Source organism: Rhinoraja longicauda, chromosome 8, assembly GCF_053455715.1.
Source record: "Rhinoraja longicauda isolate Sanriku21f chromosome 8, sRhiLon1.1, whole genome shotgun sequence".
Lineage (NCBI taxonomy): Eukaryota > Metazoa > Chordata > Chondrichthyes > Rajiformes > Arhynchobatidae > Rhinoraja > Rhinoraja longicauda.
Genome location: NC_135960.1, coordinates 56,665,395 through 56,685,376, shown reverse-complemented (window position 1 = coordinate 56,685,376; position 19,982 = coordinate 56,665,395). Strand labels below are relative to the sequence as shown.

The following is a 19,982-nucleotide window of genomic DNA, read 5'->3' as shown; positions in this document are numbered from 1 at the left end:
CCCGGCCAGCAGCCACGTGCTCCCGCTCCACCAATGACGGCCGCCCAGGCTGGGAGGCGGGTTGCAACCTCCGTTTGGCCAACACACTCGGCCCCGCTCCCCGAACACACTCGGCCCCGCTCCCCGAACACACTCGGCCCCGAACACACTCGGCCCCGCTCCCCGAACACACTCGGCCCCGCTCCCCGAACACACTTGGCCCCGCTCCCCGAACACACTCGGCCCCGCTCCCCGAACACACTCGGCCCCGAACACACTCGGCCCCGCTCCCCGAACACACTCGGCCCAGCTCCCCGAACACACTCGAATCCGCTCCCCGAACACACTCGGCCCAGCTCCCCGAACACACTCGAATCCGCTCCCCGAACACAGTTAACGTTAACGAGCTCCATTAGACTACACTGTCCGACCTACAGTGTTGGGGCCTACAGCCGCCCGCGGGGCTAATACGGGACTCTCAGAGAGTGTGTGATGGAGGGGTGTAGTTTAGCGAAACAGCGCGAAAACAGGCCCATTGGCCCACCATCCGTACTGACCAGTGATCCCCGCACACACTAGGGACAATTTTACACATACACCAAGCCAATTAACCTGCAAACCTGTATGTCTTTGAAGTGTGGGAGGAAACCGAAGATCTCGGAGAAAACCCACGCGGTCACGGGAAGAACGTACAAACTCCGTGCAGACAGCACCCGTGGTTGGGATGGAACCCGGGTCTCCGGTGCTACAAGCGCTGTAAGGCAGCAACTCTACCGCTGCGCCACCGTGGGGAGAATGACGGAGGATTGCGAGAAGTGGGCCGGAGGAGTCGGAGCTGAGAGTGCCAGAGAAGTAGAGACAGGGAGGGCCGGAGGAATGTGGAAAAGGTAGGGCTGGAGGAGTGAATAGAGGCGGGACTGGAGGTATAGGGGTGAGAGGGACAGAGTAGGGGTAGGGAGTGCTGGAGCAGTGGGCCGAAGAGCTTGTATCTGCGCTGTATCTCTAAACTAAACTAAGCTATTTATGCCGACTTTTGCATTTAAACTAGCAGCTAACATTCAACGATATGCTCCGTCTTATTCACTTTCTGATTCTTCGGCAATGAGGCTGGTCCTCACTGCTATTTACAACCCGGCATTTGTTATAAACAGTCACTTTTTTTGCTATGTCTTCCTCTGCATCTTTCTCATATTCCATGGAACTCTTTGTTCTGCCTTTCTTCCCCATGGGAATATGCCTCATTAGTATAGGACGTTGGTGAACCAGATGGGTCTTCTCAGAAAAATACTTGCATTGTTTCAATTTCTGCAGCCAACATTCTTTTTTAATTAATTCCAGATTAGTCAATTAACTGATTTTAAATTGCACAGCTACCATGGCAAGATTTGCTACTCCAACAACTGAGTTACTAATCTGGTGTGTCACATTCACTTGTCACAAGCCTATTGAAGCAGGTTTAAAGGGAATAGACAAGTGTACCTTATTGTTCTGCGATAATTCTGTGTAAGTTATCTTGAGCATCCTCTTCTCCTGCAGTCCCTCAGGAGTGAGGATGACTTCCACACCAGCTCTGTGGATTCCGAAGTGACAGAGGAGGATACGGTGGGAATCCTTTCACAGATGAGACAAGGAGTGATATTGGGGCGGTGGGTGGGTAGATTGTGAGATGGTGGGCTCCATCTGCCACAGATGTGGATCTTATGAGTATCCATTTTGAAGTCTGATGTCAACCATTTGAACAACCTGACATGCCCAACATAGCCAAGTAAGTCTCACTGCTGCCGATTTTGGCCTGGGAAAGGACACTTATCCTTCCATTGAATTTGAAGGATTTTATGGGGAGAACATTGGTAATAACTTTCCAGTGCCTTAAGGTATCCGTTGCCAGTCGTTCAGTTGCCTGAAGCATAAATGGAGGCAGGCATGACGGCTGCCCAGTGGAGAACGGGTTTTGTGGAAGGACTGAGGTCTTGATTTTCAAATACCTTTTTCTTCAAACAATTCTGTTGAATGTTTGCTCTGATGCATTGTATGGAGTAGTACAATTCATCATTAAAGTCGGTCTTCACTGATAGGTGCACCCCGAGATATGGCAATTTGTTCTTGATTTCTAGGATCTGGCAGTGAACCACAATTGTCAGATGAAAGGGGTGCAGCCAGGGCAGATTTCCGATGTTCTTTGCCATGTTGAAGCTCTGGTGAGGTGTTGAACCATGGCTTTGAGCTCGGCCTCCAAGTGCGTGTGAATGCAAATATCTTCTGCACACTACAGGGTGCAGTGGTAGAGCTGCTGCCTTACAGCGCTAAAGACCCGTGTTCGATCCTGACTACAGATGGGGGTATCTGTACAGAGTTTGTACATTCTCTCCATGATGCGCGGGTGTTCCGGTTTCCTCCCACGTTCCAAAGATGTGCAGGTTTGTAAGTTAATTGGCTTCTTAAATTGCCCCTAGTGTGTAGAATAGAACTAGTATATGTCTGATCACTATTCAGCATGGAATCTGTGGGTCGTAGGGCCTGTTTCCACACTGTATCTCTAAACTACACTAAAACTAAACTATAGTCTGAAATTGAAGCTTGGGTGACTATGTTATTGAAGAATAATTTCACTCACCAAGGAAATATGTGAGGTGCAATGTCACAGTATAGAGAAACCTCCTACCCCCTTCAGTAATTGTTCTTTCTTATCAATCTTAAGTAATTTTCATGGCATTCATTTAAATACAGTGGATGTACAGTTACCATAATCAGTTGTACAAGACATTGATGAGGCCACATTTGGAGTACCATGTTCAGTTTTGGTCAGCCTATGAGCCAGGGTAAATGCAGTGTCTTTTCCCAGTGTTGGGGAATCATGAACCAGAGGACATATGTTTAAGATGAATGGGGAAAAGATTTAATAGGAAGCTGAGGGGCAACTTTATTTACACAAGGGATGGTGGGTATGTGGAACGAGCTGCCAGAGGAATTAGTTGAGGCAGGTATTATCACAATGTTTAAAAGACATTTAGATAGGTACATGGATAGGTGCACCCTGAGATATGGAATTTGCTCATTATTTCTAGGACCTGGCAGTTTACCACTATTGTCAGATGAAAGTGATGAAGCAAGGGCAGATTTCCGATGTTCTTTGCCGTGCTGAAGCACAGTGTGAGGTGTTGAACCATGGCTTTGAGCTCGGCCTCCAAGCGATTGCGAATGCAAATATCGTCTGCACACTACAGAAGATCAGAAGGATATGGCCCAAACACAGGCAGGTGGGAGTAATGTAGAGGGGGATTTATTCACAAAATGCTGGAGTAACTCAGCAGGTCAGGCAGCATCTTGGGAGAGAAGGAATGGGTGACGTTTTGGGTCGAGACCCTTCTTCAGACTGAGAGGGGGCATGTTGTGCCAGGCTGTATGATTCTAAGATTCCACATTCGAGTGATTTTTACTTAGGGTCCAAATTTCAGACAAAATCAAGTTATCGATATATGTAAAAATGGAACCCATTCACCACCTATGATGCCCTTTAAATTAGTTTCATACTTTTTAATAACTTTATATGACAAATTGAAGAATGGTTTCCCAAAATAACCTTTTGCACTTTTATCAAAGCCCTTCAAGTAAATATTATTGCACTTGCCTTTATTGGTTGCTGAAATTCTGTCATGTGGAACAGGATTTCTGTTTGCTGACGTATTTGGTCCTTCACCTTCATTGCTTTGAACCTGTTGAATGAAGTTATAAATTATAATCTGATCTTTGAAATCCCAAAGGAACACTCTCAGGGGAAAGGAAAATCATCATCAGTCTTGAACAGCGTATAGCTCCTAACATCACTTAGTTCTGCTTAGTTGTTTGCATGTTGCTGGTTAGGGGAATCAAAGTCCAAGTTGGTTTTTAAGGACTATTTTGATTGAGGTTGGGGAGTTGGAGAGAGAATTCCATAATATCAGGTCTGAGCAATAGAACACCACACCAATGAAGCATTGGGAAGTAGGATGTTCTGGGACCAGAGTAAGACGATTGAAGTTTGAAGGTAGAGCCCATAAGGCTCCTCTACTTACTCACTGGGGAAAAATTAAGAAATGGTGGGTAAATACCCACGAAAACAAATGGCTTGCTTTTATGTAAAATGGGACAATTCCCAGCTGTGCAAAATGTCCATTATGGAATAACTCACAGCTTGGAAGATATATAGCTTACTGCGATGATCTTGTATATTACTTTGGGGTCTGTGACCCAATAAGCAATAACATATTCACAACCTGCCTAAGAAGCCCGTGTTTCCTAACATGCTACTCTTCCTTAAAACTGGGATGCATCTAACAGGTACCAGTGTCTCCAAGTTTAGAACCTCTCTCATTTCCACATTTGTAGGCATCAGCCAGTTCACAATCCTGCAGAAGATTGGATGTGGCCCTTGAGAATTTCAACTAGTTTTACCCACATCCTTTCATACATCTTGCCTTTTGTAAGTTCTGTTAATTCCACTGTTATGGCAATCTCTAAATCACATTATACTGGTTGTGCCATGTGGACAAGTGATGAACGAATGGACATTAAGGACTCTTCCAAAACATCCCTATTGTGATCAGGAACGAACTACAGAACATATGACAATCTGATGTATAATCTCTAAACACAATGGAGATAACAATGGAGATAACCACCCGGGTGGCACCAGCAATGGCTGCCTCGCCAACAATGGCTGCCTTGCCAACAGTCTCTCTGGCCTTTCTTTGTGTTTGTTTTGTATGAGTTAAATATATGTTTTTTTGTGTTCTTTAGCTTGTTTTTTTTGGGGGGGGGGGGGGATGATTTTTTCCGTATCATATCTCCGTCCGCACTTTAGCCTAACATCGTGGAGTTGGCGGCCTTTGCTGGAGATCGACCGGGAGCTCCATCGCGGGAGCCTGTGGGCTTACCATCACGGAGTTCGCGATCCCTGTCGGAGGTCGTCTTTGGGGCTCCAATTGTGGGAGCCGGCGGACTTTAACATCGCGGAGCCCGCGGTCTCTGGTTAGAGACCGACATTGGGGACTCCAAGCCGCAGGAGTTTCGACCGCCCCGACGTGGGAGTTTCGATCGCCCCATGCAGGAGTTTCGATCGCTCCGACGCGGAGGTTTCGATCGCCCCAATGCGGGACCTTCGATGGCCGGCTGCTGGAGCTTCGATCGCCCCGACTGCGGATGGTTCGACTGCCCCGACCGCGGGAGAAGAGGAAGGAGATTGGACCTTATTGCCTTCCATCACAGTGAGGAACGTGGGGAATCCGCTGTGGTGGATGGTTATGTTAACTTTTTTGTAGTTGTGTGAATTGTTGCTTTTTTAATAGTATGGCTGTATGGTAATTCGAGTTTCACTGTACCTTAATTGGTGCATGTGACAATAAACTGACCTTGAATCCTTGATACCTGCTATCCCACATACAATTAACTGGCTACAATATCCAAATGTTAAATTACATTTTCTACTCTACTGATGTTGCTGGTAGCCACATGAAGTAGAGGGATAGAAAACTCCTGTTCGTGCCTGGTTTTAAGGGATGGAAATCAGAGGAGCACTGCTCATCTCTTCAATAATTTTATCTCCCCACATAATCTACCTTTTTTTCACAAAGCAGGAAATATCAATACCCAAATGAAATGTACTGAAGTGTAGGTTCTATGATGGTTCTTTTGGCACGGATAACCATGCGTCTCATGGAGCAGTGACTCTGGCTTTATGTAAGTGTGCAATGGAGGGCTACCTTTGCAGTCCGGTTACTGAAACTTACTGGCTTCTAGTCATTAATGGGTCAAACCTCCAAGGGGGTGGGCAGTGTCACTGAGCTTGATTTGGAGGGAGTTACGAATACCTGTGGAGAACCAAGCACGGGCGGCACGGTAGCGCAGCGGTAGAGTTGCTGCTTTACAGCGAATGCAGCGCCGGAGACTCAGGTTCGATCCTGACTACGGGTGCTGCACTGTAAGGAGTTTGTACGTTCTCCCCGTGACCTGCGTGGGTTTTCTCCGAGATCTTCGGTTTCCTCCCACACTCCAAAGACGTACAGGTATGTAGGTTAATTGGCTGGGTAAATGTAAATGTAAAAATTGTCCCTAGTGGGTGTAGGATAGTGTTAATGTACGGGGATCACTGGGCGGCACGGACTTGGAGGGCCGAAAAAGGCCTGTTTCCGGCTGTATATATATGATATGATGATGATGATCACCTAGCCCAATGTTATCATGAGCCCCACTCATGCCAACAATCAATCAGCAAATAAAATGTTCCGTTTACATTCGTGACATTGTGGTAGTCACTAGAACATGAAACACATTACAGTTGCTGGTTGATTTTGCCCTGTTATGAAATAGAATTTATGTAAAATTGTTCAATCAATTAAGCACATTTGAACTTTTTTCAGGCAATGTTTCAAAAGATTTTTTCAAAGAATGTAACCTTTCACTAAATGTATAAACATTACCCGATACTGTATCCAAACACACGTTTTTACCTCACTGAAACAAGAGTGAAACTTGAACAAAAGTGCATGTTTAAGATTAGAAAATGAATATTAGAAGATCAAGATGAGAAGATAAAGATGCCAGAGGATGCACATCGTTAAAGAAAACAGGATTATGGTAAATTTATTCCTACTTGTTCACAGTTTCACAGATTGTTCACACCAACATGGCAAATTTTTAAACTAACATGAGAAAAAAGATGACATTGCAAACCAGATTCCTTACTGCTTTCAACATTCCAGATCAGGTCACCTGAAAGACAATTGCAAATCTATAGTACCTATCAACATGAAAAGAAAATTGAGCCAGTCTGCTTGCAAACAGGAAGGAGCCACAAAACCTCTCAGGAAACCAGCTGAATTCTGGGCCTCTGACAAGATGAAGCTTGATATTTCAAGATGAAGCTTGATATTTCAAGATGAAGCTTGATATTTCAAAAAAAATTTAAAAGAAAGAAGGGACATGGTTACATTGGTGGTGGATAAATAGGCTTGTTTATTACAGTCGTACAGCACGGAAACAGGCCCTTCGGCCCAACTTAACCAAGATGCCCCATTGCCGCTGTTCCCACCTGCCCATGTCCCTCTAAACCTTTCCTATCCATGTGTTTATCTAAATGCCTTTTAAATGCTGTTATAGTACCTGCCTCAACAATTTCATCTCACAGCTTGTTCTATATACCCACCACCCTCTGTGTGGAAAAGGTTGCCCATCAGGTTCCTATTAAATCTTTCCCTTCTCACTTTAAACCCATGTTCTCTGGTCCTTGATTCTTCTACTCTGTGCAAAAAAGAGTCTGTGCATTCACTCTATCTATTCCCCTCATGATTTTATACATCTCTATAAGATCATCTTTTAACCTCCTTCACTCCAAGGAATAAAGTCTTTGCCTGCCCAATCTCTCCCTATCGATCAGGCGCTCGAATCCTGGCAACATCCTAGTAAATTTTCTCTGCAGTCTTTCCAGCTTAATGACATCCTTCCCAAAGCAGGGTGACCAAAACTGAAATGCAGCCTCACCAACGTGCTGTACAAGTGTAACATAACATCCAAAATTCTATACTCAATATCCAGACAGATGAAGCACAATGTATCAAAAGCCATCTTGACCATGCCATTTGAAACAACTTTCAGGGAGCTATGTACTTGTATTACAACACTCTATAGGGCTCTTCCATTCACTATGGTATACTCTGGTTTGACTCCTCAAAATGTAACACGCATACTTAACTGCATTAAACACCATTAGCCATTCCTTATCCCACTTACATAGCTGATCAAGATCCTGCTGTAATATTTGATAACTTTATCCAGTCGACTCTCCCTGGATCCCTTGCAATCTAACCTTCCAGAGCAGCCTACCACATGGAACCTTAAAGTTCCATGTTCAATTGCTGAAGCTCACAGTGAAATTGTTCGCAGCTTTGCCCTCATCAACCTTGTTAGTTACTTCTTCAAAAAACTCGGATTCATAAAGAGATGATCTCCCATGTACAAAATTATACTGATTATCCCCAATCGGCCCCTGTTTATCAAAATGCAAGTATATCATCCCTCAAAAACCTCTTCAGTAACTTATCTGCCACAGATGTTTTGCCCACTGGTCTCTCGTTCCCATGCCTTTCCTTGCAACCCTTCCAAAAATGGAGGCACATCATTATCTACCTTCTAGTCATCTGGCACCTCAGTGTCTAACGATGATTCATATAACTCAGCCAGGGCTCCGGCAATTTCTTCTCTAGCTTGTCACAGTGTCCTTGGATATCTGATTAACCCAGAGAGATTTATCTACCTTAGGATGTACAACAGCTTCTCAAACAGACTGTCTTCAAGACAGCTCAATGGCTTCAATAAGGATTGTATTATAGTTATTTGAAAATTTAGTGCCTTAGATAATTTTGGTGATTTTGTACCATGGTGGTGGGTTTGTTACCACGGTTTGGTTTTGTATCGTAATTGAATAAATTATTTTTGATTATAATTTTAAAAAAGACAGCTCAATTAACTGTCCTAAGTTCCCCAGTCTTCGTGTCTTTCTCCATGGTAAAAACAGAGAAATGCTCATTGAGGACCTTGCCCATCTCCTGTGGCTCCACACAGAGATGACCACTTTGGTTATTAGGAAGCCCTATTCTCTTCCAAGTTACCCACTTTCCCTTAATGTATTTATAAAATCTCTTCAGATTCTCTCTGCCAGAACAATTAATTGCCCCCTTTTTGCCCTCCTAATTTCCACCCGAGTATGGTCCTCAGTCCGCCAAGCTCCTCAAATGTAAACTTAACCCTAGCTGCCTAAAGCTGTCCTATGTCTCCATTTTTTTCCCTGGCCGGTGCTCAATTTCTCTATTAATCCAGCCTTCCTTACTCCAACCTGCCTTGCCCTTGACTTTAACAGGAATATGCACTATTATTGTCACGTGTACTGAGTTACAGTGGGAAGCTTCATTTCGCATGCTAACCAATCAGATCAGATAATACTACACATAAATACAATCAAGTCAAACTCAAGTACAATAGGTAGAGCAAAGGGGAAGATATAGAGTGAAGAATATTTTTATCATCATTGGAACGCTACAATATTGGAAAAAGCTAACAAATCAGAAAAGTAACAACTTGCCTCTTCCAAGTCAAATGAGAATTCCTTCTGCTCCTTCAAGTTGCTCAGCAATGGATGGTGCATAGCTCCAGGCTGCCCTTTCTCTGGGGTCGAACACACTGGTGGCGTGCATTCAGCTACTACACTTCCCTGTGAGGGAGCAGATGTCGGCCCACCAACAACTGCATGTTCTACGTCTGTGGATTCAGTCAAGTCTACAGAAGACTCCAAAATACCACTTGCATCATCCAAGCTGTTTCCTGTTCCTTGTTTGCTGGAAGCAGTGTCAGCAAGCTTGGATTCCGTGCAGCCATTTGCTGCGTTAGACACAAGTTCCTGAGGAATAATCCCTGAAGGGCTTCCAGTCACCACCTCTTCAGATACTGATTTCAGAGAAGGGTCCGTCAATTTAGGCCATTTCTGCATCCTCGTTTCTTTCTTCTCATCATCAATCACACTTTTGTCGGTTTCAAGAGAATGCTGCGATGTCTTTGAATTTTCTGTGACTGCTTGAGCTGTTTGATTAGTTGGGTCCATCACTTTTACCTGCTGACCTGCAAAGATGTTGAGTTGTGATACCGTCTTCCTTAATCTACCAGCATTGTTTCCCGCAGAAGTCTGGCCTGCAGTTGAGGCTTCAGGCAAATCACCGATCCTCTTTATAGGAGCGCCAGAGACATGAGAGTACAGCGAGGAGAAAACATTAGCCACGGTGGTGAGAACCTTAATCTGGCGAAACCGACCTGTAATTGAAAGTAGAATCTATCATTCAACAAATGTGGGAGAGAAAATTAAAAGGCAACAATACGTTCAGAGATGCAGAGCAAACATACAGTAAAACACCAATGCTTCTAACTTCTCTGTAATATCAGGCATGCCACATGCTTGGGATAAACCACATTCTCCATTACATTTATTGCTTTTGCTTATAATAGTCCAACACATGTGTGAAACCTAATTGAAAGATTCTTGGATGGCTACAGTCATTAATAAATCATGTTATTTTAGTTGAAATGTTCCTATTGTAGAGTATTGTAGTGTATACAAAGTACCATAAAAGATCATTGTAAAACAATGGTAGACACAAAATGCTGGAGTGATTCAGCGGGTCAGGCAGCATCTCGGGAGAGAAGGAATGGGTGACGTTTCAGATAGAAGACCCTTCTTCAGACTGATGTCAAGGGGAGGGGGCGGGACAAAGATAGGATGTAGTCGAAGACAGGAAGACTAGTGGGAGAACTGGGAAGAGGGGATAGAGAGGGGAAGCAGGGACTACCTGGTTAGAGAAGTCAATGTTCATACCACTAAATACCGTAAAACAATGGTCAGTCGATTAATTTATGCATTAATATATGATTTTTAGATATTTCAGACAACCATGCTACTAAAAACACATGGGCAAAACATTCATGCTTTGAAACAATTATAGCGAAGCTTTCATAGAACTCAACTGTTGAATAGACTACCATCCTTCAGATTTACTTCTCGTGCACTTTAATGCAACAAGCAGATTTTTCACAAGGTGATTCAAACATTAGGAGTCTTTTAATTAGAAATTGTAAGAATAAATTTTGATGGGCAAAGATAACAGTTAATAAATCTTTTTTTGGGGGGGTCTGAAGAAGGATCTCGACCCAAAACGTCACCCATTCCTTCTCTCCAGAGATGCTGCCTGTTCCGCTGAGTTACTCCAGCATTTTGTGTCTACCTTACAGTTAATAAATGTTTGTTTTAAAGAAGTCATGCTACATGCAAGATTTTAATGTGAAAACCATCTTGATAGACCTTACTGGTTGTCAATTGAGCATGATTACTTCTCTGGAAATTGAACAGACAAGTAAAGTTTCCATTGGTAATTTGAAACATGCATTCCATAAATCAGTAATTTAAATGAAAAATTAAAGAACCTACTTGTGAGTGCAAAATTTGGATTGTCCAATTCCATACGCTGCATTTGAGCATCTAAAAATAGTTTAAAATCTATTCCTCTTGCAAACGATGAAGCATTAAAAAATCGACAAGGAATTTTAGATGCAGGGTCAGGTTCTTCTGTGCCAAACCCAAGGTTATAGAGGACATCCTCAGGGTCTTCTTCATAAAGGTCCAATAATTCTGAAACACTGAAAAATATAAATAAACATCTTACATTTGTTGCAATGCAAAGATTGCTAAAATTTGTAAGATTGTTCAAGAGCACCAAATATAATATCTGAATTGTTTATAATACTGACCATGAAAATGAACACATTAAAATTGTTACTTTATTACGCAACTATTCCATGTGTGATTCTGTTAAATAACAAACACTGCCTTCTCAACTAACAGAGTAACTGATATATCAGTCACCATGATTATTTAATCAGTCTTAGATAAATGCTAAATGTAGCGAGAACATATTTTTCAAAATAGCTGTTTACTCAGATTAAAAGCATACATGATTTTCCAGAAATTATTGGACAGTGTACTCCAACAACAATAGACATTTATGAAATATTAATGATCAAGATAATGTTTGCTAATTGGAAATAAAAGCCATTGAAATAAAGATCAGCCTACCTTGATACAGTAGTATTGCTCTTGCCAGAACCAGTGGAGTTCATGCTGTTTCCCATTTGAGAAAACTGGTTACGTTTTACCTCAGCCGATGTCCCACTGCAAAAAGGTAAACAATATTGATTAGAAATGTGGCAAAAGCCTCTTTCTAGACTAAAGCGAACAAATATCTTCATCTATTGAAAAGGAAACTAACCTTTCTGTCTGCACCGGGTCCTTGTGAAGATGTAGATAATTAGCTGTGGATGGAAAATACACCATGAACGATCAACTTTAAAAGACAATAGTTTATGTAATTTAAGTAAACAATGGGATATATATATATATCTATGTACACATGTATTTAAAAATATCAATACATACAATAATCAGTTATTTACATGCGAGTATATTTAGTTAGTCGATCACTACAAACAGAGGTATTTATTCACAAAATGCTGGAGTAATTCAGCAGGTGAGGCAGCATCTCAGGAGAGAAGGAATGGGTGACGTTTCGGGTCGAGATCCTTCTTCAGTCTGAAGAAGGGTCTCGACCCGAAACGTTACCCATTCCTTCTCTCCTGAGATGCTGCCTGACCTGCTGAGTTACTCCAGCATTTTGTGAATAAGTATCTTCGATTTGTACCAGCATCGGCAGTTATTTTCCTACACTACAAACAGAGGTGTTCTTTGGAAAGAGAAGGCATGAATTCAGTTCCACTTTAAAACACCAATGGCAACCACTCCTTACTGCATATTTGTTTTTTCCAGCACATCAAAACAACTTGTGTAAAGGTAAAGCTCACCATGCACAGACTTGCTAAATCTTTTGAGTCAAGTTGGAGTTGATGAGTCATTAGAATAGGTTTGCGGCTATGCCTGGCTAATGGAAAGCTTCAGCCTACATGAGTGCATATCAGAAATACGGCATCGTATGCTGGAAAATTAGCTGCAAAGTATGTGCCAAACTGCAGCTTAAGGTTTCTCATCCAGGCAAAATCAGGCAGCTGCCAGTAATTAGCTTAAATTTGGTTGTAAAAAGAGATAGATATCAGTTACAATATTTTAAGAAGGAAAATTAAGGATGCTGCATACACTCAGAAAATAAGAGTCAAAGTGGGCTGAGTACAGGGAATACAGCTATTAAAATAAGTAAAAATCGTGTTGGAACCTTAGGCCACTAAGTGTAAAAAAAGCACAATGATTCAGAGCTAGACACATTTAATTAAAGGTAATGAGACAAAACTTGCTTCAGATCATGGTTTGAACAGGAATTGCTAATGCAGCATTCCAATAATCGGGGAAGTTATGAGTAATGCTTGTCGTATGAGGATGCTTACCATGCAATGCTTGGTGTTTGTTCCGAGATGGGTCACAACAAGTCCCACTCTACAAAGGAGAGTGCCAGGAACTGAACAGGCTCTAGGGGCCATAGTGTGCCCTATAACCATTAAATTATATAGAGTGAAAGAACAAAAAGCAAAGTATGACAATACCTCGGCACAGTGGCTCAGCGGTAGAGCTGCTGCCTCACAGCGCCAGAGACCCGGGTTCAATCCTATCTGTGGCTGCTGTCTGCACATTGTCTCTGTGATCGTGTAGGTTTTTTCCAGGTTCCTCCCACATTCCAAAGATGTGCAGGTTTGCAGATTAACCGGCTTCTGCAAATTGCTACTAATGTGTGGGATAGAGCTCGTGTACAGGTAATCGCTGGTCAGCATGGATTCGGTGAACTGAAGAACTGGTTTCCACACTGTATCTCCAAACTAATCGTGTAATACCAGCTCTGCCAGTTACCCTTTCCTGGAATGTATTCTGTCATTCGAAACCTCTTTCGAAAGTGCCTACTTCTTTGGAAAGTCCCTACTTCTACCTTTAAATTTTTGGAAGAGCCCAAAATCAATCCTTCAAACCTTCCCATGCAACAACTGACTGTCATGCAACGTGAAACAATTACAGAAAGTACACAGCATCTGCATCATCACTGCAACACCCAAAGAAAGCCATTCAGTAACTAATCTGAAAGCTGTGGACCATTGCTCTAAATATGATGGTGATGGTTCCATCCTGCTGTTCAAAGCTTGGCTGTTTTTAAGAACGCGATGTCACTCAGTAGTAGAGCACATACTTCCCATGTAAAAGGTCCAGGGCTCAATCTCCAGCATCTTTACAGGTCTTACAGATGGCACAGCAGTACACCTAGTAGGGCTGCTGCCTCATAACACCAGAGATCGGTTACCATCCTGACCTTGGCTGCTGCCTGGAATTTGCATGTTCTTCCTGTGTCCACGTAGGTTTCCTTTGGGTGCTCCGGTTTCCTCCCACATCCTAAAGATGTGTGGGTTTATAGGTTAATTGGTCTCCGTAAATTGCCCCTTGTGTGTGGGAAGTGCATGATGAAGTCATGGGCAACATAGAACTGGTCCGAGCGGATGGTCAATGGTCAACTTGGAGTCAGTGCACCTAAGGGCCTGGTTCCATGGGGTATCACTAAACTAAGGGATTTCTGCTCAAATGAAAAGTTCCAAGTGGCACTACTGGGTGTAAGTCAGAATTGGACATCGACCGATGTCAAGATCTGTCCATTCTGGGTGCAAACTTCCCATCAATACCCACTGTTGCCTTAAAAATAGCAAGTCACTCCAAGTATGTGCACACTATGTGAATGTTATGCTGGTGCCCAAACAGCACCCACTGCTTCTAAGTGACGGGAATTACGGGCATTAATTTGGTCGTGGAATATGTTTAAAGATTGTTGAAGTACGGGTTCTAAGAACACAATTTATTTTGACAAACCTTTCCAAAACGTCTGGGGTGACGGAGAGGAGGAGGGATTTGAAAGAGGTGATGGCACTGCAATAGTTATCAAGAAGCTTAATAATGCCTTAAAAAGGGGAGGATATTCTCAAAGGTTCTGCAAGCAAGACCATATCAGTGGAGTTTGGAAAGTAAAAAAGGGTGGTTACTTTATAGTAAATGCTTTACAGACCTCCAGACAATCAGATGGAGATAGACGATCAGTTGGGCAGACAAATCACAAAGAAGTGCAAAAATAATAAGGTTACGGTGGTAGAGATTTCAACATCCCCTATATTAATTGGGAGTGCTTTGAAAGACTTTGAGGCTGAAGAGTTTTTGAAGTGTATGCAGGGGTGTTTTCTTGAACCACTGCATATATAGTCCTATTGAGAAAGGGGGTGGTACCAGAACTAATCTGGGAATGTAGACAGGCAAGTGGAGGGAGTGTCAGTCAGACAGCATATCAGAGGTAGTGATCGCAAGTCTAAGGACAAGGATAGACTGCAAATGATGACCCTGAATTGAGGAAGGCCAATTTCAAAATGACTGTGCAGATCCTGGCAAAAGAGGAGAGGGAGCAACTACTTGCAGGAAGTCTTCATGTGACCAGTGGGAGGGTTTAAAATATATAGAGTTCAGGGTTAACCTGTCCCTGCAATGGTGAAAGGTAAATCTAACTAGACCAAGGAATCCTCAATGTCAAGAGTTGGAGAAACGAGGGGGGGGGGGGGGGGGGGGGGGGGGGAATCCAAAGCTTCTGACCAGTTTAGAGACCATATATGTGTATTGAGACATGTGGAGGTGTTTAAACAGAAATTAATTCAGAGGGCAATTAGGGAGTATGTAATCGCACAGGTATGCAAGACTAAGGAAATATTACAGTATTAAATGCCAAGAGCAAAAGCATGTGCAGGAAACATGTTGGGTCCATTAGTGGGATTCTGTATGCGGAGCGAGGTCTTAAATTAATTCAGGGAATGCGATGGTGGAATTCTAGTACAAAATAATGCGGAAAAGGAGGCTGGGATGAAGGATATAAAAGCTGAATATGCAATCATACTTTCTTTCCAGCATTGGTGTAAAGAGAAATAGAGTTAATGATTCCACTCAAAAACACTTCAGCAGAACCGAGAAGGAGAGAGAACAAGTTAAAGTTGCAGAAAGAATGGGGAGGAAGGAGGAATGGATGTGTCTAAGGGAATAACTCTGAAAGGTTTGGGGCCATTGCTGCCTTGTGAGTATGCTCTAAAAGCTGTTGATGCGTAGTGGTATCAGAGAACATGGCCCCTTGATCATTAAAGCCATAGAATGAGGATTGTTTGACCGAGAACACAGAAAAGGAATGCAAGAGTTGTGAAATGTAAGACATACTCAGAAGGTCATGCTGTGCTAATGGACAAAGTAAATCTGAGCTGATGTCATCGATAGATGACACAACTTGTTCTGGTCCAGAGAAAGAGGGAATAACCTGAAGTTGTGAAATTCAATACCAGGTCTGGAAAGTTGCAATATCCCATAAGGTCATAAATGAAAGTAGAATGATAGTAGAATTAGGCCATTTGTCTAATCATGGCTGATCTATCTCTCCCTCCTAACCCCATTCTCCTGCCTCCTCCCCATAACCTCTGACACATGTACTAATCAAGAATCTATCTCTGCCTTAAAAATATCCACTTACTCGGCTTCCACAGCCTTCTGGGGCAAACAATTCCACATATTCACCACCATCTGACTAAATTTCTCCTCATCTCCTTCCTAAAAGAACGTTCTTTAATTCTGAGGCTATGACCTCTAGTCCTAGACTCTCCCACTTGTGGAAACATCCTCTCCACATGCACTCTATCCAAACCATTAGCTATTCTGTGTTTCAATGAGGTCCCCCCTCATTCTTCTGAACTCCAGCGAGTACAGGCCCAGTGCCGACATCCAGGTTATCCTAATTCCTGGGATCATTCTTATAAACCTCCTCTGGACCCTCTCCAGAACCAGCAAATCCATCCTCAGATATGGTGCCCAAAATTGCTCACAATATCCTGAGATAAAAGGCGAGGTGTCTTTCTTCAAGCTTATCTTGGTCCATGTTATAATAGCGCGGGACGATACAGACAGCTCAGTGTGTGGGTGGGATGGAGATTTGAAGTAGTAGACTACAGGAAGTTGAAGGTCACAGCTGCTGACTGAACATATGTGCTCATCAAAGCAGCTACTCATCTGCATGTGGTTTCTCCAATGTAGCGAAGACCACATTATGAACACAGCATGTAGTACACTAGGTTGGAGGAAGTGTTTACCTAGGAAGACTACTTGGGTCTCTGGACAGTGAAAAGGGAAGAGGTGCAAGGGCAGGTGCTCCATATTTTGCGGCACCTGGATTGAGGGAATTACCTGACAAGCCGCAGTCTTAAGAGAAAATACATTGGGTTAGAAGAATGAGGGGTGATCTCATTAAGACAGAAACTTGGCACAGTAGAGGCTAAGTAGAGTTACCACTTGTTAAGGAGTCTAAAAAATACTAGTTGCAATCTTAGAATTAGGGATCAGTCATTTAGGATTAAGCATTGACAGCGATGTAGAATAGGTAATTCTGCAGATTCAGTACCTTTTGAGAATTAAAAGAATGATTTGAATCCTTGCAAGTCTCCAAGGGACACACTACATTCATTGACCATAATCAGATGAGAGATTTTGAATACAATGGTCAGAAGAGATGTGGAAATTTTGCAAAAGTTTAAAGAGTAAAGCTCATTTATAATCTTTATTAATAGCAAGCAGATTTCAAGGTTGAAAGCCTGAATGACCCAGCCATGACCCAGCCATGACTCAGCCAGGTCTGAAGAAGGGTCTCGACCCGAAACGTCACCCATTCCTTCAAGTCTGAAGAAGGGTCTCGACCCGAAACGTCACCCATTCCTTCTCTCCCGAGATGCTGCCTGACCTGCTGAGTTACTCCAGCATTTTGTGAATAAACCAGCCATGTTGTTATTTCTTATCTTCTTCACTGCACTTTCACAATGGAGCAATCATGTGTTTATATATGTACATGTAATAAGGAAAAGACAGCAACATAAAGAACAACTTTGTCGCTACAATTCCACAGCAATCTGTGGAATTCTCTGCCTCAGAGGGCAGTGGAGGCCAATTCTCTGAATACATTCAAGAGAGAGCTAGATAGAGCTCTTAAGGATAGCGGAGTCAGGGGGTATGGGGAGAAAGCAGGAACGGGGTACTGATTGAGAATGATCAGCCATGATCACATTGAATGGCGGTGCTGGCTCGAAGGGCCGAATGGCCTACTCCTGCACCTATTGTCTATTGCAAAGTTGAAGCCTAATTCTATGCAGTAGAAAACTGCTCAAATTATGTCCAGAAAATTACCTTCTGTTATCAATGATCATTTGTCACTTTACAAATTCTAATCTTGATACACTGGTTATCTTTTTAAATAGCCGATTGAAACCCGTGGGTTTTGGAGCCAGAACAAATGCCTTCAACAACTTAGATTTAAATATACAAGAGTCATTTAAAAAAGCAATACACAAAATCAACAGTGTGACATTAGAAAGACCTAGTGACAATACGCTTAGTCTGCCTCCTTCATAAAGCATACCTTCTGCACCAAGTGACAGGTCATCCTCAAAACTGCATCCGTTTTTTGGAACTGCACCTGTTGAGATAACCACATGTCTAAAAAAATGCTTCATTGTTATTCCTTAAAATGCCTTTGTTCTATCAGAAATTTCCACGTTCAATGACTCCATAAAATTCTTTTAGTCACATTACATTCCATTTAATGTTGAATCTGAAAAATAAAATTACCATCCCCTCCAATCACTGCTTTTAGATGTATATAAAGAGAAAGACAATCTGCAATCTAAAAAGCATTGATTCAAAGGAAACAACTTTACCCTTTAACAGTGGATGGCTTTGTTCATCCAAGGATGCCCCAAGTGGCTTTCTGCAAAGGTATAATAAGCATTTATTAAACGATGTTTTAATTCATACAAATACATACATTGCCCATAAAACTTCATAACAATATCTCCCATGAAAACAACTTCTATTTGGGATACCACTCTGTAAAACTTGGCCTGGAATTGGTTAATTAACTTGCAAGATAAAAAGGTACATCTACTGCAAGTACGTAACATACAAGAAAAGTTGCATTAAAAATTGTTCAGTTTCTCTAAGCCTGACATTATGTCAATGACTAATTTTAAAGCACTTCATCAGCTGGGAGCTGTACAAGGGCATTGAGGTCGTGAAGGGCTACATAAATAATATCCCTTTTTGAAAAGTTGTGGATTGTTACATCAGATACACTACGAGAGTCATACACTAAAAGAGTATATTTAAATGACAGTAAAAATTGAGGAGGAGCTCATTATGTTCGATCGCTGCTTCTCATTACAACCATATCATTGCAATTGCAATAATGAGTTTTCCAGTGTCGCGGGTGATTAAGACTGCATGTTAAATCATTCTCATTAGCTAGCATTTACTCTGTGGGAACAGTTAAAATATTACTGTCATGCTTCAATCCAGGAGTCATGGTTATTAGTGATATTTGATGAAATATTTAACGCCCATCTCACTGCCCAGTTAGTTGGTTTCACTTGCACAATTGACAAAAATGGCTCAGCTAATTTTTGACAATGGAAATTAATGAATTTTTAATAACTACGGAAATCAAGAAATATGGGGTTAGTGCAAGAAGGTGGTGCTAAGGTCAGCCCAATTTTATTGAACTGCAGAGCAAACGTAAAAGGCCAAGTAGCCCACGTCGTAATTCTTAACACCCTCCTCAAATAAGTGTATAAAATCATGAGGGGAATAGATGGGGTAGACGCACAGAGCATTTTACCCAGAAAATTCCCCTTTCACTCGGGGAATGAAGAACCAGAGGACATAGGCTTAGGGTGTGGGGGGAAAGCATTAATAGGAATCTATGGAGCAACTTTTTCCACATAAAGGATGATGGATATAAGGAATGAGGTGCCAGAGGAGGTAGTAGAGGCAGAAATAAAAACAGCATTTAAAAGACATTTGGACAGGTACATGAATAGGAAAGGTTTCGAGGAATATGGACCAAATGCGGGCAAGTGGGACGAGTGTAGATGGGGCACCTTGGTCAATGGAAACCAATCGAAAACTAAGCATTAAATGTTGCAGTAGTATTATCCATTGTTCAGATGCCTACTGCATAGTTGCAGCAATTATGGTGTCATTAAACCCGCATTTTATCTCTCCTGTGAAAGACAAAAAAAAGACGTATTAAGTACCACCTTTTTCGGTGTACAGCCTTTGAAATATTAACTGTTGTAGAAAATGTGACTGCCAATTTGTGCAGAGCAAGGCTCCAAAAACATCAATGGCTTAAACTTGTGTTAGATGGAATGCAGATGCTGGTTTAAACCAAAGATAGACACAAAATGCTAGAGTAACTCAGCGGGACAGGCAGCATCTCTGGAGAGAAGGAATGGGTGACGTTTCAGGTCAAGACCCTTCTTCAGACTAGGCTGAATTTTGCTGACCATCTCCAGCAGTTCTAAAGGGAACTTTCAGTATTCAAACATTCAGATAG

The 19,982-nt window shown here is 42.3% G+C and overlaps 1 protein-coding gene across 6 annotated transcripts in view; it reads right to left on the bottom strand.

The window, feature by feature from the left end:
- The window catches only part of itprid2 (ITPR interacting domain containing 2), a 138,317-nt gene that overhangs the window by 35,175 nt on the left and 83,160 nt on the right, over positions 1–19,982 (bottom strand). For 5 of the 6 annotated variants that reach the window (XM_078404038.1, XM_078404039.1, XM_078404040.1 and 2 more), the window contains 7 exons: positions 18,307–18,356; positions 18,009–18,065; positions 11,820–11,862; positions 11,627–11,722; positions 10,982–11,190; positions 9,092–9,813; positions 3,608–3,692 (listed from right to left, as the gene is read on the bottom strand). In XM_078404038.1, the coding sequence (XP_078260164.1) occupies positions 3,608–3,692; positions 9,092–9,813; positions 10,982–11,190; positions 11,627–11,722; positions 11,820–11,862; positions 18,009–18,065; positions 18,307–18,356 (1,262 nt within the window). The remainder of the gene's footprint in view (positions 1–3,607; positions 3,693–9,091; positions 9,814–10,981; positions 11,191–11,626; positions 11,723–11,819; positions 11,863–18,008; positions 18,066–18,306; positions 18,357–19,982) is intronic. The other variant, XM_078404042.1, reaches the window with a different exon arrangement.